The 24,160-nt window shown below is 64.0% G+C and overlaps 4 protein-coding genes across 9 annotated transcripts; all 4 read left to right on the top strand.

Annotated features, from left to right (window-relative positions):
- Window positions 1-433: 433 nt before the first annotated feature.
- ZMYND10 (zinc finger MYND-type containing 10) lies at window positions 434-4,118 on the top strand. Of its 2 annotated transcripts, none has more exons than XM_070391324.1 (12): window positions 434-694; window positions 942-1,050; window positions 1,824-1,940; window positions 2,035-2,088; window positions 2,203-2,337; window positions 2,410-2,498; window positions 2,584-2,684; window positions 2,977-3,149; window positions 3,384-3,509; window positions 3,587-3,708; window positions 3,824-3,949; window positions 4,034-4,118. In XM_070391324.1, the coding sequence occupies exons 1-12, from the start codon at window positions 603-605 to the stop codon at window positions 4,107-4,109; spliced, it is 1,320 nt and encodes a 439-aa protein (XP_070247425.1). In that variant the 5' UTR covers window positions 434-602; the 3' UTR covers window positions 4,110-4,118. The 2 variants fall into 2 exon arrangements, with proteins under 2 accessions (XP_070247425.1, XP_070247426.1); XM_070391325.1 differs by having other exon boundaries at window positions 4,038-4,104.
- RASSF1 (Ras association domain family member 1) lies at window positions 4,065-12,991 on the top strand. 3 transcript variants are annotated; one of them, XM_070391323.1, is made up of 6 exons: window positions 4,065-4,154; window positions 6,818-6,924; window positions 10,635-10,739; window positions 10,941-11,238; window positions 11,343-11,458; window positions 12,101-12,991. In XM_070391323.1, the coding sequence occupies exons 1-6, from the start codon at window positions 4,139-4,141 to the stop codon at window positions 12,245-12,247; spliced, it is 789 nt and encodes a 262-aa protein (XP_070247424.1). In that variant the 5' UTR covers window positions 4,065-4,138; the 3' UTR covers window positions 12,248-12,991. The 3 variants fall into 3 exon arrangements, with proteins under 3 accessions (XP_070247424.1, XP_070247422.1, XP_070247423.1); XM_070391321.1 differs by lacking the exon at window positions 4,065-4,154 and adding an exon at window positions 4,309-4,925; XM_070391322.1 differs by lacking the exons at window positions 4,065-4,154; window positions 6,818-6,924 and adding an exon at window positions 6,943-7,620.
- Window positions 12,992-13,769: 778 nt separating this feature from the next.
- On the top strand, window positions 13,770-16,803 carry TUSC2 (tumor suppressor 2, mitochondrial calcium regulator). Of its 2 annotated transcripts, none has more exons than XM_070390995.1 (3): window positions 13,770-14,021; window positions 15,106-15,226; window positions 16,587-16,803. In XM_070390995.1, exons 1-3 carry the CDS (start codon window positions 13,876-13,878, stop codon window positions 16,620-16,622), a joined length of 303 nt encoding a protein of 100 aa, XP_070247096.1. In that variant the 5' UTR covers window positions 13,770-13,875; the 3' UTR covers window positions 16,623-16,803. The 2 variants fall into 2 exon arrangements, with proteins under 2 accessions (XP_070247096.1, XP_070247095.1); XM_070390994.1 differs by having other exon boundaries at window positions 15,395-16,599.
- A 1,837-nt stretch (window positions 16,804-18,640) lies between these two features.
- On the top strand, window positions 18,641-23,433 carry HYAL2 (hyaluronidase 2). Of its 2 annotated transcripts, none has more exons than XM_070390992.1 (4): window positions 18,641-18,721; window positions 20,750-21,737; window positions 22,237-22,326; window positions 22,726-23,433. In XM_070390992.1, exons 2-4 carry the CDS (start codon window positions 20,799-20,801, stop codon window positions 23,134-23,136), a joined length of 1,440 nt encoding a protein of 479 aa, XP_070247093.1. In that variant the 5' UTR covers window positions 18,641-18,721; window positions 20,750-20,798; the 3' UTR covers window positions 23,137-23,433. The 2 variants fall into 2 exon arrangements, with proteins under 2 accessions (XP_070247093.1, XP_070247094.1); XM_070390993.1 differs by lacking the exon at window positions 18,641-18,721 and adding an exon at window positions 19,910-20,003.
- The last annotated feature ends 727 nt before the right edge of the window (window positions 23,434-24,160 follow it).

The following is a 24,160-nucleotide window of genomic DNA, read 5'->3' as shown; positions in this document are numbered from 1 at the left end:
AGCAGCGCCTGATGCCGCGAGCGCTGGCGAGCCGCTTTGGACGTGGTGTTCTGAGCGCCAGAGGCAGCCATGGAGGCGCCCTCCCGCAACGTCTCCTGTGCACCTTGCAAAGCCCAGTGAAAAGGCTCAGCGGTGGCCACATGAGGCGGTGCAGCCTGGAGTCAGACGAAGGAAAGTGGGGGGCCCTGCACAGAATTGAGGAGTCCAGCCGAGAGGGCGAGCTGGGTGTGAGCTGCGGGAGGCGGGGACCGGGGCGGGCCGACTGGGCATCGGTACGCGGAGAGGCCTAGGCCCCGGGGTCTGGCACTCCGGAGGCCGGTGCTCCGCAGCCCGTGGTCGGGGAGAAAGCTCGGGAAGTCCGAATAGGGCTGCTGCCCGCCTCGCAGCAGGGGCGGCGGGCGGAGGCGGAGGCGGGGCCCAGGCCACACTGCGCAGACTCGAGCTAGCCGTTTCCATGGCGACGAGGCCCAAGCTTCTCAACTGCTTCACAACTGTCGAGTCCCAGACTTGGGCCCCACCAGACCCCCGATCCTGTGGGTAACCGCACCTCAGCGCCGGCTGCCGCCCGAGGTCAGCTGAACCCCACCTTTTCCGGCCCCGACATGAGCGACCTGGAGCTGCTGCTGCCGGGGGAGGCTGATATGTTGGTGCGGGGACTTCGCAGCTTCCCGCTGCTCGAGATGGGCTCCGGAAGGTGAGGCAGCTGAGCCCGGGTCAGGCGGAGGCATGGGGTCAGAGCCCTGGAGTGGAGGGAGTTCCGACATTGGAGAGAGGGGTTGCCCAGTGTGGAGGGACCCTCAGGGGTACAGGGTCTTGAGCCCTCTCTGACCCCTCAGGATCAGGTTAGCTTCAGTGGGCTCGGCCCCCACCCCACTCCTACTGCACACATGTGCACCCAAACACACACACATACACACGCACACACACACGCTCCGGGGCAGGTGGAACCAGCAGCATGAACACCTGGAGAAGCTGAACATGCAGGCCATCCTCGATGCCACGGCCAGCCAGGGCGAGCCCATCCAGGAGCTACTGGTCACCCATGGGAAGGTATGCTGGGGACAGGGCAGGGTTTCTGCCTTCCCCCACCCGCCCCGCCACTCTGCCCCTCAGGAGCACGCTGGTGTCCGTCTTCCCTCCAGCTGGCACCCCTGTCCTCCCCAAAGGAGGAGGAGGAGTGCATCACTCACTTGACTTGCAACCCTGTCCTGCTGGGCACGGCCCTGCCATGCCAGGCGGGTGCAGTGTGGCTTGACTAGAGAGGTAGTCATGGATCCTAGAACAGCCTCGCCTGCAGAGGAAGGGCCAAAGTTCTAGGGACACGAACCAGGAGCATGGCCCCAGTAGATGACCTGAGATGTCACCTGACAAAAGGGTTCCTCTGCAGGAAAAGGTGCAGCCCCTGGTGTGAGGTGGGGTGGGAAGGGGGCGCTCTGAAGGGCCCTGGCTAAGGGTGAGGCCCAGGCACACAAGAGCCTTGGAGGGCCAGAGGACAGGGACAAGGGGAGGGCATGAGCAGGAGGGCGGGCCTAGGAGACACCCGAATGGGGGAGGGGGGACGAAGGCACATACATGTACAGGGAACAAGGCAAGGACCAGTCACAGGAAGCATGGGGGATGTCCCCACAGAGATGTCAAGGGCTGCTGGAAATGAAGGTCAAGGTGCAGGAGAGAGGTCAGAAGGGAACTCGTGGGGCATAGGAGGGTCTGGGGGCCCAGGGGAGTCTGAGGAGAGCTGGGCTAGGCCAAGCCAGGGATGGGAGGGTTGCTAGGCCAAGGTTGGCGCCTCGTCCCTGTCCCTGTCCTTGCCCCTCCCCTCAAAGATCCCGACACTGGTGGGGGAGCTGATTGCCGTGGAGATGTGGAAGCAGAAGGTGTTCCCTGTGCTGTGCAAACTGGAGGACTTCAAGCCCCAGAACACCTTCCCCATCTACATGGTGGTGAGCTGGCCGGTCCGCGCTCCCCCGCCCCCTCCCGTCAGCTGGTAGCCCCTCCCCTTGGTCAGCAGCCTGCACCTGTCCTGTGTGTCTGCAGCTGCACCACGAGGCTTCCATCATCAATCTCCTGGAGACCGTGTTCTTCCACAAGGTGAGGCGCCGCCCCACCCACTGGCTCCTGCCCTGGGCCAGGGCCTCGATCTTGGCTAGAGAGGCTGTGTCTGGGAGGAGCCATCAGAGAGAATGCCCTCACGCCCGCCCCCAGGAGGTGTGTGAGTCAGCAGAGGACACCGTCTTGGACCTGGTGGACTACTGCCACCGCAAACTGACTCTGTTGGTGGCCCGGAGCGGCCGCGGTGAGCTCCCGGAGGAGGAGGCCGAGGACGTGTCTCCCATGAAGGTGGGCTGAGGTTCCCGGGGTTGGAGGAGCTAGACCCCGGCTCCCCGGGCCTAAGCGCCGCATGCCCCCCAGGAGCTGCAGACGCAGGCCGAGCTGATGGAATTTGAGATCGCACTGAAGGCGCTCTCCGTGCTCCGCTACGTCACTGACTGCGTGGACAGGTGGGCTGCCTGCGGCCTCGGGCCTCGGTGAAGGGCAGGAGCCTGGACCTGTCACCTCTACTCACCTCTCCCCTCCCCCGCCCAGCCTGTCCCTGAGCACCCTGAGCCGCATGCTGAGCACCCACAATCTGCCCTGCCTCCTGGTGGAACTGCTGGAGCACAGTCCCTGGAGCCGGAGGGAGGGAGGTACGGTCCTCCTCCACCTGCCAAAGCCCCAGCTTGGAGCTTCCAGGGTGTCCTCCAGGATTGTGGGTGGGCAGCATGCACACAGGTAGGCGGACTGTGCCCCCTGGCCCACAGAGGGCGTCAGGATGGCTGACCCAGAAGTGGGCCTAGACCCAGGCTCTGCAGCAGGCAGGGCCCACGTGTCCACTACCAAGGACTCATTCCACTCGGGAGCGCTCAGTCCCCTGCCCACGAGGCTGCTCATTCACAGAGCATGCGCTGCCTGCACCCAGAATGCTGCTTCCTCTCCCAGGCAAGCTGCAGCAATTTGAGGGGGGTCGTTGGCAGACAGTGGCCCCCTCAGAGCAGCAAAAGATGAGCAAGTTGGACGGGCAGGTGTGGATCGCCCTGTACAACCTGCTGCTGAGCCCTGAGGCCCGGGCCCGCTACTGCCTCACAAGCTTCGCCAAAGGACAGCTGCTGAAGGTGGGGAACCCCTCCCACGCACCCCACAGCCCCAGAACTGAGCCTACCCCATCCCCGCTGTTCGGTCTTTGCCCACCCACCTCAGCCCCAGTCCTGTTCCCAGAACTTGGGCCTCAGGTAATAGCAACTAGTGGGACATGGGCCCGAAGGCACCCTTAGCCCAGCCCAGGCCGTCCCTGTTCCTGGACCCGCTGGTCAGCACCATGTCACACTGGCCTCCCCTGGCCCCTGCAGCTTCGGGCCTTCCTCACAGACACTCTGATCGACCAGCTGCCCCACCTGGCGGACCTGCAGGGCTTCCTGGCCCACCTGGCCCTGGCCGAGCCCCAGCCCCCCAAGAAGGACCTGGTGTTCGAGCAGGTAGGCACTGGGAGCGAGAGCTCAGGACCCCCGACCGCTGCCTGCCCCTCCCTGCCACTCCCCACTTCTCCCCCCAGATCCCGGAAATCTGGGAGCGGCTGGAGCGAGAGAACAAAGGCAAGTGGAAGGCTATGGCCAAGCACCAGCTGCAGCACGTGTTCAGCCCCTCGGAACAGGACCTCCGGCTGCAGGCGCAGAGGTGGGGCTGCAGGGCGGCAGCGTGGGAGGGACGCAGAGGCATGGAGGGGGTCGGGGTGCTCCTGTGCCCCCCCCACCACCACCAGGCCAGCCAGGCCTCCTGACGCTCCTCCCAGGTGGGCTGAGACCTACAGGCTGGATGTGCTGGAGGCGGTGGCTCCGGAGCGGCCCCGCTGTGCCTACTGCAGCGCAGAGGCCTCCAAACGCTGCTCGCGCTGCCAAAATGAGTGGTATTGTTGCAGGTGAGGGCACCCTAGGACGTGGGCCCCTATGCCCCTCTCCACACCCACCCCACTCTGCCTCCTCATGGGCCCACTTGCCTGCAGGGAGTGCCAAGTCAAGCACTGGGAGAAGCACCGGAAGGCTTGCGTCCCGGTCGCCCAGGGTGGCAGAGTGAAGTGAAGCGCAGCTGCTGAGCGCCCCCCAGGGCCATGCAACCAGCCAGAGGTGCGCCTGGGCCTCGGGATCGCAGCCTGGGCTCTGCCAGCACCCCGCCTCCGGGGTGAGGAGAGCAGGCAGCCTGCGGGCTCGTCCTCCCAGCCAAGTGCTCCCCGCTTCCTGCCCCACCCAGCGGGCGGGCTCGGGGCGCGGGCGAGGGCGAGGACCGGATGTGGGGACCCTCTTCCTCTCGCTCTGTAAAGCTGGTCTCCAGAAACACGCGTCTCCGTGTGGCCTTTTGCACTCCTCGTCGCGGGGAGGGGAGTTGCTCTGGGGTGCAGGGAGGGCGGGAAGTTGGAGAGAGTGCCCTGCGGTGCCCCCCCACCCCCGCCCCACTCCGCCTGCGGGTCCACGCCGCCCCGAGCCCATGTTCCCCTGGCGCCGCTCTCCTCGCGCGCTCCCGCCGCTCCGCCTGGGTCTCCGCTCCGCCTGGATCTCCGGGGCGGCGCTGCGTCGGGGCCCGCCCCGGGGCCCGCCCGCCCCGCGAACGCTCGCTGGCTCCCAGAGCTGGCCCGAGCCCGGCCGACCGGGCCATGTCTGAGCCGGAGCTCATTGAGCTGCGGGACCTGGCACCCGCACGACGCGCCGGCCCCGGGCGCACCCGCCTGGAGCGCGCCAACGCGGTGCGCATCTCGCCCGGCACCGCGCGCAACCCAGCAAGGCAGCCGGTCCTGGGCCGCGGCCACCGCTTCCAGCCGGCGGGGCCCACCACGCACACGTGGTGCGACCTCTGCGGCGACTTCATCTGGGGCGTCGTGCGCAAGGGCCTGCAGTGCGCGCGTGAGTAGCGGCCCCAAGTGCTGGCGAGAGCGAAAGGGGTGGTCCAAGGGCAGCACAGTTGCTGCGGGTCAAGCTGCGACGGAGCGGGTGGGGGAGGCGGGCGCCCCTGCGGACAGGGCCAATCCTGCACCCATCACATCACGGAAGAGAGTGTGGGCTCGTGTTTTATATCTGCCACATGCACTGCACCTGCGTCTGGGGCACAGCTGGGCAAGGTAGTTGCCTGTGAATATCAAGGTGCTGATTTCAAGTTGCTTATCTTAAGGGTACCTTGGCCCTTTTTATTTTTTTTATTTTTATTGATTTCAGAGAGGAAGGGCGAGGGAGAGAAACATCAATGATGAGAGAGAATCATTGATCAGCTGCCTCCTGCGCACCCCACATTGGGAATCCGAGCTTGCAACTCCGGCTTGTGCCCTGACCGGAATCGAACCATGACCTCCTGGTTCATCAGTGGATGCTCAACCACGGAGCCACACCAGCCGGCCCCTTGGCCCTTTTTGAGAAAGGCTTTGTGCCTACCAGTCTCTTAAGTCCATGTTCCCAGGCCTGCCCCTTCCCAGAGAGTCATTCACCATGTTTCCTCCCAGGATCACTGGGGCGATGGGCATTTGCCCATCTATGGAAAGGGGGCCTGGGAAAAGGTGCAACCTGGGGTGGGCCCCCTGAAGCAGGGATTTTGTTGTCTTCATATAGCAAGTTCGTATCACAGGCCGAGTCAAACAGGCACTAAAACATGAAACACACCTGCGGTCCTCCGCCCTGCCTGGTCCCAGCGGCAAGCAGAGGTGGCTCTCCCACTGGCTGCACACCAGCCAGAATCACGGGGATGCTGTCACAGCCCTCCAAACCCGTGCCTGGACCCCACCTCACACCCGTTGAACCCATCACTGGGAGTGTATCAGCGATTTTTAAAACATCTTTCTAATGGGCAGCCTGGGTGGCAAAGCACTGCTCTGGCCCATGTAAGAACTTAAGGAAGATGCCCAGGCCTGTCTGTGCATGGAGACCCTCCCATCCAGCAAAGGAGTCTGTCCTGAAGTTAGCTGGGAGCAGACAGGGAGGCGTGACAGAATGCAAAGCGTGAACAAGGGCTGGGGCGCTGCAGTGTTCCCCAGAAAAAAGTGCCCCTGGAAATTAAACACAGGACAACTTGGGCACATGTCAGAGGCAGAAACAAGGCTGGAGTTGATGACGAGTTGGGGGGTTTTGCCTCCAACAGCTGGGAGAATAGTAGCCATTTCTGCTGAGACGAGGGACTCTGGTGAGGGTTGGGTGAGTTGGAAGAAAAGTTAGGGTTTGGCCATGTTGGTTGAAATGTGACATCCAAGTGAAGGTGCTGACACGTAGGACTTGACCTGAGCGGGGAGCGGGCGAGGGAAGCCTTGGATCTGGGTGGGTTGAGAGTACAAAGAGCAGGGCAGTGACATTCTACCCTCACATCTGGGTGTTGACCAAAGGAGCTGCCGGGAAGTAGAACACGGGGTCGTGGGGGCCCCTGGGAACCGAGGGGAGCAGCATCCCCTGCTGAGGAGGGGAGGGTGGAGAGGGGACCGCGGGGTTGGGCAGCCCCAGGGCTGCTGAGGACCCGCCAGGGCGGTTCCTGGAGGGGGGTGAAGGCAGGAAGGCGTGCAAGTGGGTCAGAGCGGATGTTCTGGTCTGGGGAGTAGACAGGTGACAACTAGAGGGGACTTGGGTTAGGACATTGCTGCGTCTCCCTTCAAGGGCGGAGGAAGGGCGGACGTTCTGCGCTAGAGCTCCCACTGCAGAGCAGGCCCGTCCCTAACCGCCGCGGCCTCCGCCCTCCGGCCGCCGGGACCAGCCCTGGAGTCCGGGTAGCCGCGGGCGGTAACGGCCTCCACCCTGCGGCTTCTCTCCCGTCCTCTCCGCAGACTGCAAGTTCACCTGCCACTACCGCTGCCGCGCGCTCGTCTGCCTGGACTGCTGCGGGCCGCGGGACCTGGGCTGGGAGCCGGCGCTCGAGCGGGACACCAACGTGGTGAGTTGGGGGCCGGGCGCGCGGGGGAGGCCGGGACCCGCGGGCGAGCGGGCCCCACCGCAGGCGGCCGAGGGCTGGCCCCGCTGCGCGATTTCCCCGCGGCAGAGTGGAGAACAGGCGCGGGCTCGAAGGGGCGCGGGAGGGCTGCCTCCGCGCGGACCACCCCGCCACCCAGCTGGGTGCCTGCGCCATTTCCGCGCCTTCCCGCCACCGCATCCGGTCCCGCGGCCACGCTGGAGCACATGCGCACTCGCGCCCACGCGCCGCCTGGTCCCCCCGGGAAGTGAGCCCCGCGGCGGAGTCGAGCGGAGCTGCCTGGGCCATGAGATCATTCCCGGGGGCGGGGCGCACGTAGCCCCGCCCCCTGCGAGTTCCTCCTCCAATGAGAGGAGAGCGAGGCCGACGCCGCTGGCCATTCGCACCGGTAACGGTTGCCGCGCGGACACGGGGCGGCGCACGCGCACAGGCACGCACGCGCGCTCGGGGCGGCGGTTGGAGGCTCCGGGAGAGCGGCTCGGTGAGCTGCCGGCGGCGGGCGCGGCGATGGGCGAGGCGGACGCGGGGACGCCCTCCTTCGAGATGACCTGGAGCAGCACGACGAGCAGCGGCTACTGCAGCCAGGAGGACTCGGACTCGGAGCTGGAGCAGTACTTCACGGCGCGCACCTCGCTGGGGCGCCGGCCGCGCCGGGACCAGGTGGGGGCCGAGGCGGCGGGCGGCGGGCCGGGGCGATCGCGGGACCCCGCCCCTGCCCGGTAAGTTTCCGTGGGCAGGGTTCCTGGGCAGCCCCGCGCTCCCGTCAGCGTAGATCCCGGCCCGCCCGGGGCAGCCGGTGGAACCGTGTGCCGGGCTCTCAGCGCGTGGGTCCCGGCAGCCGAGGCCTTGCCCCGTCACAGACCGGTCCAACCAGGGGGAGCAGCTACGTGGCGTGGGGCAGACCAGGGACGGGCACGGCCCGCCTGTGACTAAGGCCGCGGCACAGCCCGTACTAGACCTCGGTTTCCGCGTTTGGACTCACCCACCCGCCCTGGGAAGGAACCAGGAGGAAGTGGCGAGGGAGGAGTCTTCGCCGGGAATTGAGAAGTGTTCTTAGGGGAGAGACCAGGCGTGGTGTGCGCCCTCCGTTGCACTCCCGGATGGCGCCGAGTCTCCACCTCTGGCGGGTCCTGGCCTGTCGCAGCTGCTGGACTGTGGAGGGTTCTGAGCCCCACTCGCGGGTGCACGCGCAGTGCGCCCTGGGGGGCGCATACACTGAAGGTGGAGTGGATCTGCAGATCGGGATTAGGGATGCGGGGAGGAAGCCTTGTTTGGGACGATAAGCATCCGGGCACTTTATCCACAGAGGGGGGAAGGCCAGATTGTAAACTCGCTGAGAGGGCGCCCAGGGAGGGGGCCCTAACCCAGGATATAAGGGAGTCTCCCGGTGTCCCCCTCCTTGGAGACCTCTGTGCTGTGAGTGTGACCGCCAGGCTCAGATAACTAGCTGCTGGGGAGCTGGTCACCCCTGGCCAGAGCATGGGGAAGAGAGATGGGACTATGAAGCGCAGGACCTGCAGCCACGGAGGCGAAGTCCTCACATGAGCCAAGAGAAGGGGTGTGGATAGTGCTTTAGATGAAGACGACCTCAGGAGCTCAGCCCGGAGCTCGGTGCAAGCTCCGAGTGTGGATCCCTGAAACTCTCCGTGTCACTCGGGCCTGAGCTCTTTTCCATTGTGGAAAGGCGAGAAAACCACAAGACGCTACCCACTGACCCGGAGCGGGGGCGTCCCCGGTTGTATGTAGAATCAGACCGTCGGTCACCGTGGACAGTGGCAGATGGCGATCGGGTTCTGTGCTTGGGGACGGAGATGCTCTGATCCTGCTGGGCATCCCTCTGGGATGGCCCTTGGAATCCCCTTCACCAGGCAGCTTGGAAACACAAAAAGAAACCCTTCCTCCTCTCCAACCTGTGGGAGGCACGGTGCCTCCTGCCCAAGGGCCTTGTTTTAGGAGTAACTCTACCGAGGGAGGGTCACCCGGAGAAGGAAAGGGGCTGGAACGGAGCCACTGCATCCCAGTCCAGGGCCCTGACTTACCCGGGAAAGGAACAGGAAGGAGCGAGTTCTCTCATTCCCAGGCTGGAGCTCAGAGCCAGCCCAAGGCAGGGGAATAAGATAGTGCCGTCCCTGTGCCCACCCTGTTCTGTGCCCAGAATTCTCTTCCTTCCTGCCCTGGCACTAGAGTCCGCCCAGCTTTTTCCTCCTGCCCCTAGCAGCCCGCTCATCCTGGCGCTCCTCGATGAGGCTTCCTCTCGGTCCCAGGCCTCTCCTTGGGCCTGAATAACATACCCACCCTTTATCCCCAGCCTCCAGCCCTCCTTTACCCCACCCAGAATCCCCATTTCCAGGGCCCACACATTTGTTCTTACCAGCCTTAGGGGCCTCCCGCTGTCCCCAAGGCTCATGCTGAAGTTGTCACTTCTCGATGCTCTCCTCTCTCCACAAGACCTTGGGAGCTCGGGGAAGCAAACAGGCTTCAGTTCCCTCCTCTCCCAGGACCTTTCTCCTGGAGAGCCCACCCTACCCTCCGCACCGCCCTTGCTCTGCTGGACAGCAGTGAGTCCGGGTGCAGAGCACACAGTGACAGGCTGACTCCACCTGCGTCCTCGCCTGTCTTCCCGATCTGTCCCCATCAGCTGGCTTCAGCTTAGGGGCTCCGAAGCACAGCCCGGGCACAGGGTTATTCTGTAAGAGACCTTCTGGTGGGAACTCCCTGGGGACTTGGGACAAGGCATTAGTCAGCCATGATCTCAGCTGGTCTGTGACACTCCCACTCCCATTAGGGCCTGTCTGACATCACCCGGAAAGGAAGTGAGGCTGATGCAATGGGACCAAGGCAGTTGGTAGGAGAAAGTTTATTCAGTGCCCGACTGCCCTGGTCCATACTCCACCTTTCCGATAAGGACCCAAGTCCTGGAGGAGTGGGGGAGGGGCTGAATGGTGGCGCTGCCTCTGCACTAAACATCCAACAGCAGGAAGGAGGTGCAGAAACCGACCTGCTTGGCGCTTGTGGGCAGGCTCCAGCAGGAGGCAGACTTGGAACCTGGCCTGCAGCTACCTTTTGTGCAGCCTGGGTCAAGCTCAAACGGCATGTCACCGTGGTTTCCTCACTAGATCTCAGACGTGCGGCTGGCCCCAAGCCCTCTGCCAAGGGGTGCTAATGTTTTAGAGGTTCCCCTTCCTCTGCCCACTGGTGGCTGGGCTCCTGCTGTGCACCAGCCCTCAACTTCTCACCATGCAATGGGCCAGGGCCCTTTGCCAGGGTGAGGGGCAAAGTGGGCTTCCTTCTCCAGGACACACACAGGCCCACCTAAAGTGCCGGGACCGGGCTGTGCCGCTGCGGTAGTTTTACTGTGAGCGAGAGTCCTTTCCAATGTGCCTTTCTCTTCCTGGCCCCGGGCTTTGTGCTTCAGTGCCTTGGTTTTAAGGTGCCCTTAGGGTCTCACCTGGACTGTCACAGTCGGGGCAGAGCAGCCTTTGCTGTCTCCATCCCTGGCATGCAGAGCCCGGAGCAGTGATGGGTTCTCTCATCAGGCTCACGCTTTGTCGGTTTCCAAAGGCTACGCCAGAGGCTGCTTCTCAGAGCGGCCCACCCAGGGCTCACCTCTGTGCCTGGGCATGCCTTGCCGCATGGGATGGCTCCTTAAGGGTCCATGCTGCCCCATCTTTCAGGACGAGCCCGTGCAGTGGGAGACACCTGACCTTTCTCAGGCTGAGATTGAGCAGAAGATCAAGGAGTACAATGGCCAGATCAACAGCAACCTCTTCATGAGCCTGGTGAGTTGACGGTCTGGGAAGGGGTGCGGGGAGGGGCAGGCGCCCAGCTGTGGGCCCGATGTCTGAAGGGTCGCAGCCGAGGTACGGTTGGGTGGGCCCCGCAGAGATTGATGCACATCCAGCCTGGCCCCGTGTGGACTGGCAGTGCCCAGATCTGTCCCTTCTCACCTGGAAGCCAGTCATGGTTCGGTTTCTCTTCAGAACAAGGACGGCTCCTACACAGGCTTCATCAAGGTGCAGCTGAAGCTGGTGCGCCCTGTCTCCGTGCCTGCCAGCAAGAAGCCTCCCACCTTGCAGGACGCCCGGCGGGGCCCAGGGCGGAGCACAGCCGTGAGGCGCCGCACCTCCTTCTACCTGCCCAAGGATGCTGTCAAGCACCTGCACGTGTTGTCACGCACGCGGGCACGCGAGGTCATCGAGGCCCTGCTGCGCAAGTTCTTGGTGGTGGATGACCCCCGCAAGTTCGCACTCTTTGAGCGGGCCGAGCGCCACGGCCAAGGTGGGCTCCCGCCTCACCCACCTGGGAGGTGCATGTGCATGCAGCTGTGCGTGCAGGGCTGAGGGGGCCGGGCCTGACTAATCACTCCCCCCTGCTGACCTCAGTGTACCTCCGGAAGCTGTCGGATGACGAGCAGCCCCTGCGGCTACGACTCCTTGCGGGGCCCAATGAGAAGGCCCTGAGCTTTGTGCTGAAGGAGAATGACTCTGGGGAGGTGAACGTGAGTACACAGCCTCCTTCATTCTGGGTTGTCACTAGGCAGGGCTGAGGGTTGCAGCTACAGTAAGGCTCGGAGGAGGAGGAGGGTGAAGGACAAGCCCTGCCACGCTTCCCCAGGAGTGTGTGAGCCTTGTGGCTGAGTGAAGGCTTCCTGGCCATTCGTGCCAAGTCTGGGCCTGTCTCAGACGCCAGGGAGAACGGCCTTGGTGCTCTGCTCTCTCCCGTCCTGGGAGTCCCTGGGAGATGCAGGAGTCCATCTCACGCTGTGGTGATCCCAGGCCATATCGCAGCCACACAGGTGGCCCCAGGACGTCCAGGGCTCCCCTCCAGACGTGAGGACTTTTCACCTGGGAGCTTTCTGGTTCCAATGTGTTGGGCCCATGAAGTGGGATTAGACTCAGAGTGTGAGCATGACCTGTCTGTGGTGACTGGGAACATCTGGTTTGGTTACCTGCCTCGAGGTGACTGCCTACTTTGTGGGACCCGTCTTCTAGACAGAATGGTGGGAACCCTAGCACAGACCATTCAGGCAAGAACCTGATCAGAAAGCCCCAGGTGTGACCATGATGCTCTGGTCTTCTCTGGAGAGGCCTGCTGGTGTGGCCATGCCTGCTGCAGCCTTTGCCACCCCTCCTCCCTGCAGTGGGATGCCTTCAGCATGCCTGAGCTCCGCAACTTCCTGCGCATCCTACAGCGGGAGGAAGAGGAACACCTCCGCCAGATCCTGCAGAAGTACTCCTGTTGCCGCCAGAAGATCCAGGAGGCCCTGCATGCCTGCCCCCTGGGGTGACCTCTTATACCCCTGGGTGGAAGGAGGAGCATAGGCAGCACAGAGGGTGTGCCGTGTGAGTGTGACAGGGCCTGTCTGGCCTGAGGAATGAGTGTGCATGGAGGCCCTCATCTGGCTGGCGGAATGAACCCAGAGAGCAGCAAAGGAGCGGCCCCCTGTGTCCACCCGTGGGTGTAGCAGAACATCGCTCTGCACCCTCTGCCCTTCGTGTACTGAGTCATGGTGGACAGGGTTGCGGCAAGGGTAGAACAGACAGAAGTCTCCTTAATTTGTGTCTGAGATACGAGAATCTAGGAGACCCAACCAACAGAATAGGGTCATGTTTGCAGGGATGAGGACCCTCAGCTATGGGGAAGGGTTGTATGTCTGGGATGGGGTCTCAGGACCAATAGTGGGTGTTGAAGACCAGGCAGGCAGCGAGGAAGAATGCAGGTTTCCCTCTGCAGTGCCCTGGGCTCTGGCACACCCTGGAGTCCGTGCTGCTGCCACTGCAGCAACAGTGCCTCAGTGCGCCTCCAAAGAGGAGGACCTGGGCTGGGGTCTGTGGGCACTGGCTCAGGTCCATGCCTTGTTTGCCAATCAAAGCCAGGGTCTTACTTGGGGTATTTTTCATGATGTGTGTGAATGCATATTTTGTGGCCTCAGCTGAATGCCTCCTGTGGGGAAAGGGGTGGGAATGACAGTCATCATCAGGGCCTGGGGCTTGGGAAAACTTGGCTGAATAAAGATTCAAGACTCTCCCGCTTTTGGACTCTATATGGGCCACAGCCCCAGTTGCTCTTCATGCCAGTGGCTGCCCAAGGTGATGGACAGGCTCACAGAACACCTTTTCAAGGTCACTGTGGGACCAATTTGAAGGATTTGGGTACAGATATGTAAGTCCTCTCAGCACCCTGGGGCTCAGGTCTTGTTTTGGGCAAGATCATCAGCTGCAGCCAGCGCTCAGGGGAACCCCACACCCCAGAGCAGAGCTGTGGGAGCTGCTCTGGACGGACACTCGCTGCTCATGGCCCCTGAAGCACGGCCGTTAAGCCCTGCCTTCCCGAAGCACACCTGCTGGTTCAGGGAAGACACTGGGTTTGGCTGTATGACGAGTGGCCAATTCCTCACTTCCCATAGTTTCCGTTTCTTCTCCACCTGCCAGTGGTGATGGCAAAAGGGGAACAGAATGAGGCCAGGCTGCGGCCTGGCCCGGGGGTCAAGTCCCACGGAGCCGGTTGAGGGGACACTGGTGGTCGGGCAGGCCCGCCGTACCTGACCGACGGGCACGTCCGAGGCGCCATACGCGCCAAACAAGCGCGCAGGACAAGCCACCGCCTTCCTGAGTGGGAGCTGCCCCGGCTGGAGACCGTGGCCTGCTGGGACCTGACGTCTCGCGATGCATGCTGGGATGCCTGATGTCTGGGGGCGGCTATTGGTCACGCTCTGCCGATCGACGGGAGGAACAGCCAATCAGGGGGCAGCATGAGGAACGGGCGGAAGCGGAAATGAGGTTTCCGTGGAGACAGCCGACCCTGCGGAAGGCGGCGGCGGCACCTGCGAGCGGTGGCCGGGGCAGGAATGGTGGTGTGGACTGCCCTGTGAGAGCAAAGCGGCCGCGGGGTCCGCCATGCGCCGGCGGCCCTGACATGGGCACCAGCGGCTCCAAAGCTCGGGGGCTGTGGCCCTTCGCCTCGGCGGCGGGGGGCGGCGGCCCGGAGGCGGCGGCCGCGGAGCAGGCTTTGGTGCGTCCGCGAGGCCGAGTCGTGCCCCCCTTCGTATTCACGCGCCGAGGGTAAGGGCGCGGGGTTCCGACCCGGGGGGGGGGGACAGGCTGGCGGCCGGGGCCGTGCGTCATAAGTAGCTGCCCCCGCCGTATCCCCTGCGCGGAGCTGGGACGACTCCCATGTTCAGGCCCCTTTTGGAGCGAGGGAAGGCGGCCGTCGGCTCCTGGAGGCCTGCTGCTCCTAAGATCTCCTTCGGAGAAAAGTGGCCTGAGTTTGTCCCGGGCAGGCAGCCTCGCGCAGGGAGAACTAAGATCGGGCCTCGTCCTTTCACCCCTTTAAGCCCAGCCAGCAAGTTGAAGGCTCCTAGCCTCCCTCCCTGATTCTTCTGAGGGGAATGACCCCTCGTTTGCTGTGACGGTTTCCCACAGTGGGGAGGCTGGACCTCGGAGGGGAGGGGCGGGGTGGGGGAGAAGGCAGGACTGGGCCCTAGTGTTGGGGATGGGGCCTAGGAGAAAGACCCTCACCCCGACATGTTCTCCAGGTCTGGAGCACTGACCTCCCGCTCTCCCCAGGGGTTCAGTTCAGCGGGAGCATTAGATTGAACTGGCCCGGGTGTCCCCGGGGACTGACACTCCGGTGATGCTGGAGATGTCGCTGTAGGCACTGGGGAGACCCAACAGTGGCAGTTGGGCTGCACCGGCCACCTGGGGCTGGCGGGCAGGACGCAGCCTTTTTGCTCTTAGGCTCCCTCCCAGCTCGGGCATCTGCTGTCTCAGGCTTTGGCCCTGGGCCAGCGGTGTCTTCTGGACCAACATGCTCAGCCACCACCCTGCCCACTGTTAGTCCTGGTGACGGCCAGGGCCTGATGCTGGAATGGCTGTTCTTGCTGAACAAACCAGCGATGAGAACTAGCCTTGGCTGCCTGGACAGCGTGCTCTGGTATAGCCTTTCTTCTTGGGGCCTGACAGTAGCACTTCCTGCTCGTAGCCCCAGACCCTAAGCAAGAGGTTCTCCAGGCGTGTTACCTTCCTTCCCTTCCCCTAAGGTTGCTCCTCCCTTTGTGGAGGTGGCACACTTCCCCGGGGGTCTGTGGCCGGTGCCATGACCAGGTGTGAGGCTGCAGCCCAGCCTGTTCCCCTCTCCTCTGCACAGCTCCATGTTCTATGACGAGGATGGAGATCTCGCTCACGAATTCTATGAGGAGACGATCGTCACCAAGAACGGGCAGAAGCGGGCCAAGCTGAGGCGGGTGCATAAGAACCTGATTCCTCAGGTGAGGGGCTGGGCAGTGGTCATGGAGCCGATGCTGAGTGTGTGAGGTAGACTCAGACGGGGTCTGCGGTCATGGTGGGGGCTCTGGGGGAGGAGCTGGGAGGAACAGGAAGGCTTCCTGGAGTAGGGGCCCCGAGAGGACCCTCACCAGCCCCTGTTTCCATGGCAGGGCACCGTGAAGCTGGACACCCCCCGCATCCACGTGGATTTCCCTGTGATCCTCTATGAGGTGTGAGCCGGGGGGTTTCAGGCCTCAGCAAGGAACCCTCAGGCTCAAGGTGTGGCTTCCACTGAGGACCTAGGCGGAAGCCACTGTCCTGATTAAACTCCATGGGCCTGGACGCTGCCGCTGGGAGCCGGGCAGCCCTGCAGTGTTGGTTGGGTGCTGGTTTGTCTTCGGATGAGAGGTGGCTGGTAAGGGCTGACAGCGGAGTTACCAGCCTGCCTTCCCTGGCAGTGCCGATAAGGAGCCTGGCAGGGCATGTGCTGATCGGGGCTGCCTGGTTCCTGTGCCCTGGCCTGGCCTGCTTGCTTCCAAGCTTGCCTGGGGCCCAGCCCTACTGGGGCTACAGCACTTTACAAGTAAGGTCTTTCTTCCAGCCCCTGGGCTGTGGGAGCTGTACACAAGTGGGGACTCCCCTTCCCTCACTTCCTCTACCCGTTCGTTGGAGCATTTCAGCCATTTGCTACCTCGATTCCTCCTCTGTTGGACAGAGGCTGGGGCAACACAAGCCTGATTCCTCCTACCTACCTGCCCTGTGTTCCCACCCCAGACGGAGGGACAGTTTGCTGGCTGTTAACAGGGGGAGGGGCTGGTGTGGAGGCTTCTCCCTCTGCCCAGGGCTGGGCTGACCCCTCCCCACTGCAACTAGTTGCCCCTGGAGTCGCCCTCCCCCCCCCCCCCCCCCCCGCAGTTGAGAAGGCATAGGATGGGATCAGGAAGGGCTCTGGATGCCGGTGCTCCTACCCACCTACTCCATGTGATCTCCCTTGCCTTTTGCACCAGTCCCCACACACATTGGGAAGACACCACCCTGTGGTGCCAATAGCTCCGAGCCCACCACCCCTCCCCCTATAGTGTGCCCATCCCTTCAGGATCAATCAGGGGAAGGTATTGGAGCCCCTGGGTAGGGACAGAGAGAACAACCATAAAAGGTGTAAAATGTGAAAGTTTGTAAATAGTTTAGTCCATGACATTGTTGGGGCAGAGTCTGATTTCTACATAGAAATGACTTTTTTTTTTAATTCCTTACTGTGCAAGCTCTGTGCTTCCAGAGTATGGGAAGTGGTGTGGGGAGGGTGGCCCCCAATCTAGGAAGGCTGTTGTGTTACTGGTTCAGTTTCAATAAAATTATTTGTAGACCCTGAAGACAAGAGTGGCATCCTTGGGGCTGTGACACCCAGCATCTAGACCGCCGCCTGGGCTCAACGGGTAGGCCTGGGCCCAGGACGCTGGGCCCCCATCTATAGCAAGGCCAGAGGCAAGCCTGAACCCGGTCTGCAGCCATCCCAGCCATGACCAGGAGGTGGCAGTGTACTCACACAGACCTTACCGCAGGATCCCTCAGGATGGAGGGCCTCTCCTACATGCTTTCCGCAGATGGTATCCCTGGAATTGAAAGGTCTTGGGAGACTTCCTTAGGGATTGGCCTAACCTGAGGTGAGGATGTGACCTCATATAGGTCAGCAGTGCCAGCTGACCCTACATGGAGCCACAGCCTAAACCCTATGGACCTCCAAGGCCAGCCTTAAGTGGACAGCAGCCAGATGGGTGGCACACACCCTTGGTCTCCTTCCAGGCTCTGCCTTCCAAGTCCACCTGCCTCCTCCTGGGCTGCCTGTGGGTCCCACCAGGAGAGTGGCCTTGGGGCCTCTGTTCCAGCAAAGCTCAGCGCCCAGTCCTGTTCCCTGCCACCCGCCGTCTGACCTGCCGCCTGCCCCTGCCCCCTGTGGACATTCCGCCTGTCTCTCAGGGCCTGCTGTGAGGCCCGTTCACTGCTCTGCCCAACCCTTAGCCATCAGCCCAGCGCCTGGTGAGGGAGGAGGGCGTTCAAGCACACAGGCTCTGGGTCTGAGGAGTTGGCCCGCTCACCTTCTGGAGGTCACACTTGGCAGGATCCCACGGCAACCTGGACTTACAGTTCTTTGGGCATCTGCCCATTTTCCCAGTAAGATACCAGACAAGGTCCGGTCATCTGCTGTCCCGCCTGCTGACTGCCCCAGGCACAGGGTTCTGCCTGGCCAGATGGCACCCCATCTCCTAGCATCACCGCCCCAGTGTGGGAGAACTCACTGTGCTGGGCCCCAGCTGACCCCAGAGCCATAAACAATGGGGGTCAGGTCACTGCTTCCCCACACCCTCCCGCTGGGCTGTGTTGTGCTCACTTCCTTCCTGCTGCCGCCTGAGGAAGTGTCCCTACCCTGGGACAGCCTGGCCTGGTCTTTGTTTCCCCTGGGCCTCCACCCTTGAAGCTTTCCAAACCAGTGTCCCTTGTGGAGCCAGCGTGGTGGTATAGGGACGCCACCCTCCCATGCCATGTCTTGGGCTCCTTGGTCCTCAGGGGCAGACTCCAGGGTATGTGCCCACTTCCCCCAGACGTCCAATTTCACAGCCTCTGTTAGGAAAGAGGCCTGGGCATCAGGGAAGTGGGCCAGCAGGGTCAAGGCTGGGGGAGGGGGTACGTTCAAAGTGATCTGAGGGGGTGTACATTTGTCCACACCTCGCTGGGGCCCTCCTGGGGCCAGCCACACATGGGCACCTACTTCCCACAGGTTGCAAGGAGGAGTCAGGATATCACCCAGGAATGTCCTCCAACAGGAGAACACCCTGCAGGCCGCTCCCAGCCCTGCCCCCACCACCCGCCACAGTCACATCAGCATATTGTCTATTCGTCAAACTGAGGATACTTCCGCTCTCAATGGAAAAGATTGACTCAGCTCCTGGAATTTCTCCCAATCCCTTCCCAGACACCCCCCTTCCCTTCATCACCTGCTTAGGGGAACCATCAGCCAAGCATCCCCCGAGTAGTCTGACTCCCCAAACCCCCAACACCAGGGCCCTTGCACTCTACTGGACCTTAGGATGGTCTCAAACTCAGGGGAAAGTTGGGGAAAAGAGCGTTCAGTGTTAAGGAAGCTTCCGGCCTGGGGGAGGCTGGCACCTGATGGGATCCCACAGCCTTCCTGTCACTTGGCCCAGTCGGCCTGGGCAGGACCCCGGGGGCGGGGGGGAGGTGGGTGGGTAGGAAGGGTGGGGAGGACAGTCAGCCAGCAGGGCCGAGGGAAACAGGGTCAAAGCGGCCCCTCCCCCGCCATTCCTGGCCCTTTCCTCTAAGGGGCAGCAGGAAGTGAGGAGAGAGGGCTGGGGTGGGAGGCGGGAGGAGTAGGAGGGGATGGGGTTTATCAAGTCGCCGGCGAGCTGCCCACTGGGCAGCAGCTGGCGCGAGTCGCTGGACTGGAGAGGCTCTAACCTACGGAGCCGAGGACTCCCATACAGGTGAGCCCCGCGCAGACGGCTGGTCTGCACCCCGCATCGGTGCGCTCTCAGCTGTGTTCCCTCCCTCTCCCCGGCGTGCGAGCCGGGAATGGGCTGGTGGTGCGACCCCGGCCCTTGCGGGAGCTGAGCACGGCACGGGGAGCGGATCTAGCAAGAGGCCAGGGGGTCTTGCTCCAGTCCAGCTGCAAGCCCGCTGCCCAGCGGAAGGGGTTTGCGGGGAGATGGGCTCAGGATACCGGGTGGAGGCCTGGGGCGCCCTTCTGGCCTGGCCAGGGTTCTCTGCGATCCCACCAGGACCTCCTGCAAGGGTGGCCGCCGCCTCCTCAGGGTTGAAAGGAAGCCTTGGGGGCTCCCACAGCCCCCCACCCTCATCCTCCGAGACTGGGCAGAAGGGGACCGGAGTCCAGGGGCTGGCCCGTCCCTGATGCATGTCGCTGGAAGGGGGGTGCCCTATCCCGAGGGCCCGCTGGCCTTACAGGCCCTCAACCCGCCGGCCAAGCTGAGACCCACTGCTCATGTTGCCAAGACAACCACTGCCTCAGCCCAGCCCAGAAAGGACTAAGAGGCGGGCACTCGGCCCCCTTCCCCAGGCAAGCAGGGGGCGGGGCTCCCCTTCAGACCCTGGACGGGGGAGGGGAGCCCCGATCCACAGGGGTCTACTGTCCCGGGAGTCTGGAGATCGGCTCTGGTCACCGTCCCCCTTTCCACACAAAGGGGCCCCCGGGCCGGGGCGACACGGGTGCAGAGCCAGATCCGCCGCTGCCCCCAAAGCCAGGCCGCGGGGCCCCACAGCACCTCCTCGCGGCTGAGTGGGGGAATACCACCTCCTTTATTGCCTCCCCGATCCCCGTCCTTTATGCTGCTGTCCCTTTAAGGGGCTGGCCGCGCCACGGGCCGGGGAGGACTGTACCACCCGCACAGGCTGCGGGGGGGTGTGTCTCGGCCTGACTGGCGTTGGGTGCTGAGACTCCAGGAGAAACCCCCGTTCGGAGGGGCCTCACGGCCCCATATGGGTCGCCCCGTTCCTTGGAGGAGGATCCGGGAGCGCTAGAGTCCAAAACCCCGCACTGGCGGCGCGGACATGGGGCGCGCCTTCCCGCCCCGGCCGCCAGGCCTGCCCCGGGCCCGCCTGCGCGCAGGATTCTTAAAGGGCCCTCGAGCCGGGGGCGGAGCCAGCGGAGGCGCCGAGCCGGGCCGGGTCTGGGCGAGCGGCCGGAGTGGGCTGGGCCGGGCCCAGGATGGCGGTGGCTGTGGCGCGGGTCCTGGCGGCAGCCCGCGCGAGGTGAGGGCGGGCGATGCCAGCCTGGCGGCTCTCTCCCCGCGGGCTGGGCTCCGAACCCCCAGGGAGGCGGCCCAGGGACCCCAGCCCCACCGGGCCGGGCTCGGGCCCCACGTGCGGGGCGGGGGCGGGGTCCCGCACAAAGGCCCGGCGGAGGGGGCTCTACCCGACCCGCCTGGCGGGGGGCGCGCGTTCCCGGGGGCTGCGGAGGGAAGGGCCGGCCGCGGGCGCCGCCATGGGAGGTCCGCTGCCCCTTTGTCCCCGCGGGGCCTCGTGGGGCCGGGGAGAGGGACCGCCTCGAGACAAAGTCCTGACAGCCTCGCTGGCCCGGGCGGTGCGCTCCAGCCTGCGGGCCGCTGCCGGGGCCCTGGGGCCTCCCCCAAATGCTAGCGCTTCTCTGGACCGAGAGCTCTTCACCGGGTACCGTGGGCCTCGGGTCCGGGCGCTGCGAAGCGATGGGGGGGGGGGGGGGGCGGGCGGGCATCTGAGTGTCTCCGCAGCGAGTCAGTAGCTGGACTCGCCCAGTTCCCAGGGGTCACAGACCCAACAGGTCCTTTCCCAGCCGAGGCCACTGCTTAGCACCTGCCGTGAGCTCCCCGGGGTCTTGCTTGCCCCTCGGTGGCCTGTAGTCTCCGACCTGTGACAGCAGGTCCCAGGGTCTGACAGCGTGGGCTTCGGCAGGTGGACGGGTTAGCGGCCGCACCTCCAGGCTCTCTGGGCTGACTTGCTCTCTCTCACCCTTTCCCCAGCTCCTGAGCCGGTGCCAGGCAGGTGACCCCTCCTCCTGCAGCCCCCAGCATGTGGGCAGGCCTGAGCCCCGCCATCATCCTGGCCCTGGCCCTGGCGTTGGCGGTAGCACGGGCCAAGGAGCTCAAGCCCACAGCGACGCCCATCTTCACCGGCCGGCCCTTCGTGGTGGCATGGGACGTGCCCACGCAGGACTGTGGCCCGCGCCTCAAGGTGCCGCTGGACCTGGAGGAGAAGGCCTTCGACGTGCAGGCCTCCCCTAACGAGGGCTTCGTGGACCAGAACATCACCATCTTCTACCGGGAGCGGCTGGGCCTGTACCCTTACTTCGATTCGGAGGCGAAGAAGCCGGTGCACGGTGGGGTGCCCCAGAATGACAGCGTCCTGCGGGCGCACCTGGACATGCTGCAGGAGCGCGTGGAGCACTACATCCGCAGGCAGGAGCCCGCGGGCCTGGCGGTCATCGACTGGGAGGACTGGCGGCCCGTGTGGGTGCGCAACTGGCAGGACAAGGACGTGTACCGCCAGCTGTCGCGCCAGTTGGTGGCCAGCCGCCACCCCGACTGGCCGCCAGACCGCGTCAGCAAGCAGGCGCAGTACGAGTTCGAGTTCGGCGCTCGGGAGTTCATGCTGAGGACGCTGCGCTCCGCCAAGAGATTTCGGCCCCAGCACCTCTGGGGCTTCTACCTCTTCCCCGACTGTTACAACCACGACTACGTGCAGAACTGGGCGACCTACACCGGCCGCTGCCCCGACGTGGAGGTCTCCCGAAACGACCAGCTGGCCTGGCTGTGGGCCGAGAGCACGGCCCTCTTCCCCTCTGTCTACCTGGAGGAGGCTCTCGCTTCCACCGCCCATGGCCGCAACTTCGTCAGCTTTCGCGTCCAGGAGGCCCTCCGTGTCGCTCGCACCCACCACGCCAGCCACGCGCTCCCGGTCTACGTCTTCGCGCGGCCCACCTACAGCCGCAGCCTCAAGGGCCTTAGCCAGGTACACACCTCCCGGGCCCTGCCTTCCTCCTCGGGAGCCGCTGCAGTCTGAGTTCCCGAGGGCCTCCTGCCCCCCCTGCGCTGGCTACCTCCCCTCCCCTCAGTCTCTCTGGAACCTGGTGAAAGGGTAGCATCATTATCTCCATGTTGATATAAGAAAATCAAGGCCCAGACGTGCTGAGAATCGACCCCAAAGTGTGCCAGGAAGCCCAGGACAGAGCAGGGGCGTGGGCGTGGGCAGCTGATTTGGGGTCTCTCTAGGTAGATACGGGCGTGGGCAGCTGATTTGGGGTCTCTCTTGGTAGATACATCCTAGGCTCCAGAAAGGAGGCCCGAAGAGGGGGTGGAAATGGCTTAAACACTTACGAGAGAGTGAAATGGGGCCTGGGTCTGAGAGTGAGAGGGGAGGACTGGGCTGGGGGAAGGTCACCAAGTGAGAACAGGAGGGGCCTGTGGGCTCCTCCCTGCGGCCTCAGCCCCAGTGACCACTGTCCCCACAGATGGATCTCATCTCCACCATTGGCGAGAGCGCCGCCCTGGGCGCAGCCGGGGTCATCCTCTGGGGCGACGCAGGCTTCACCACCAGCATGGTAAGTGACCCCCCAGCCTCCCCGCCTGCAGGCTCTGCAGGAGCAGGGTGAGTGTTCGGGCTTTTGGCTGCCAGCCTCAAGGTGGGCATATCTAGTCTGGCCCCCTTGTCTGTCTCCTACCCAAGACATCCCTGGTGCCAACAGAGAAGACGAGGCCTCCTCCCCTCCTCCCCTGCTCCCAGGAATGAGGACGTGCTGTCCTGAACCCTTCCCTGCTGCCCTGCAGTCTCCAGCCTCTGCCCCTACCCCTTCTCAGTAGGCGCAGGGACAGGGAGGGCTCGGGCACAACTGCGTGTATATGTGTGTCACCGGTTCAAGGTGCGGGCACGACATCGAGGGCACAGTGTCCGATGGGTCTGGGCGGAGGCAGCTGACCTGATTCCTGGCCTCTGCCCCCAGGAGACGTGCCAGTACCTCAAGGACTACCTGATGCGGCTGCTGATCCCCTACGTCGTCAACGTGTCCTGGGCCGCCCACTATTGCAGCTGGGCCCAGTGCCACGGCCACGGGCGCTGCGTGCGCCGAGACCCCAGCACCAACACCTTTCTGCACCTCAGCGCCAGCAGCTTCCGCCTAGTGCCCAGCCACACGCCGGGCGAGCCCCCGCTGCGGCCAGAGGGGGAGCTCAGCTGGGCCGACCTCGACCACCTGCAGAAGCACTTTCAATGCCAATGCTACTTAGGCTGGGGCGGCGAGCAATGCCAATGGGACCGTGGGCGGGCAGCCGGGGGCACCAGGGGGGCCTGGGCTGGGTCCCGCCTCACTGGCCTGCTGGCGGCGGCAGCCCTAGCTCTCACCTGGACTTTGTAGGGATCTCCCACCTGGCTTCGGGCAAGCTGGCCTCTGCCACAAGGGCTCTGCCAGGCATGTAGGAGCCTGCACAGGGTGGACGCATGAGTCCAGAGGGGGCAGAGCCCCTGGGATGCCTGGAGGGATCCACATCCGCTCTCACCCCCTGTTCTAAGGGGGAGGGGCAGTCCCTTGGGGGACCCCTTCTGTCCCTGCCAGAGGAAGAGGGACATGGCCCACTCCCCTGCTCCTGGGTAGTTTATTATTATTATTTCGGGGTCTCTTTTGTAAATTAAATATAAAACAACTGCTTCTGTGCTTGGATGGCCTGTCCCTGGGCCAGGGCCTGTGAGTGCGTGCTCTCTTCCGTGAGGTTGGCGCCCAGCTCTGTCCCTGTGACGCCTGTTAGGGACTTCTTGTCGGTAAATATGTCACTGGGACCAGGGCCTGCAGCCCACTCTGCAGCTGTCCTGCTGGGACGGGGCCCTGGGAGCGGAGGGCTCGTGCCCCCTCCCTCCCCGCCCATGCCCAGGGCCTTGCTTTCTCTGGATTGACTGGAATGCAGTGGAGCCCAACCTCCCATGAGGGAGGACTCGCTGCTTCTGGCCCTGCAGCCCAGCTGGGCTGGTGCCGGCTGCCTCGCCTGCCCACCCAGGGAGAGACGGGGAGTGGATGTTTGATGTTCCCCAGCTGGGCAAGTAACCAGACCACCTCTCCCTCCGTTCCCACAGCTCCCGGGCAGTGGACTCCAGCCACACCCCTCACCCCTCACCCCTCTGGGCCACAGTCCTCCACCGGGTATGGTCGGAGGAGGCAAGAAGGGATTGGGGTCTGGATTCTGAAGTCCCGTCCCTGTCGCACTGCAGTCGCCTGATGGGGCAAGCGGGGTACCCAGGGCCTGGGAGCAGAGACATCCTCCAGGTCAGCCCTGTTCTGCCCCCGGGAGAGCAGGAGCCGTCGAAGCAGTCAGACCTGCTCTGCCCTGCGCCACTCCCTGCCCCCGAAGGGAGTTCCCTGGGTGGGTCTCCCTGGCCTCAGCCACCCC

Source organism: Myotis yumanensis, unplaced genomic scaffold (genome assembly GCF_028538775.1).
Source record: "Myotis yumanensis isolate MYYU_CA2020_CCGP unplaced genomic scaffold, mMyoYum1.0.hap1 SCAF_14, whole genome shotgun sequence".
In the NCBI taxonomy this organism is placed as follows: domain Eukaryota; kingdom Metazoa; phylum Chordata; class Mammalia; order Chiroptera; family Vespertilionidae; genus Myotis; species Myotis yumanensis.
The sequence above is the reverse complement of the archived record's forward strand: the minus strand, read 5'-3'. Positions and strand labels throughout refer to the sequence as shown.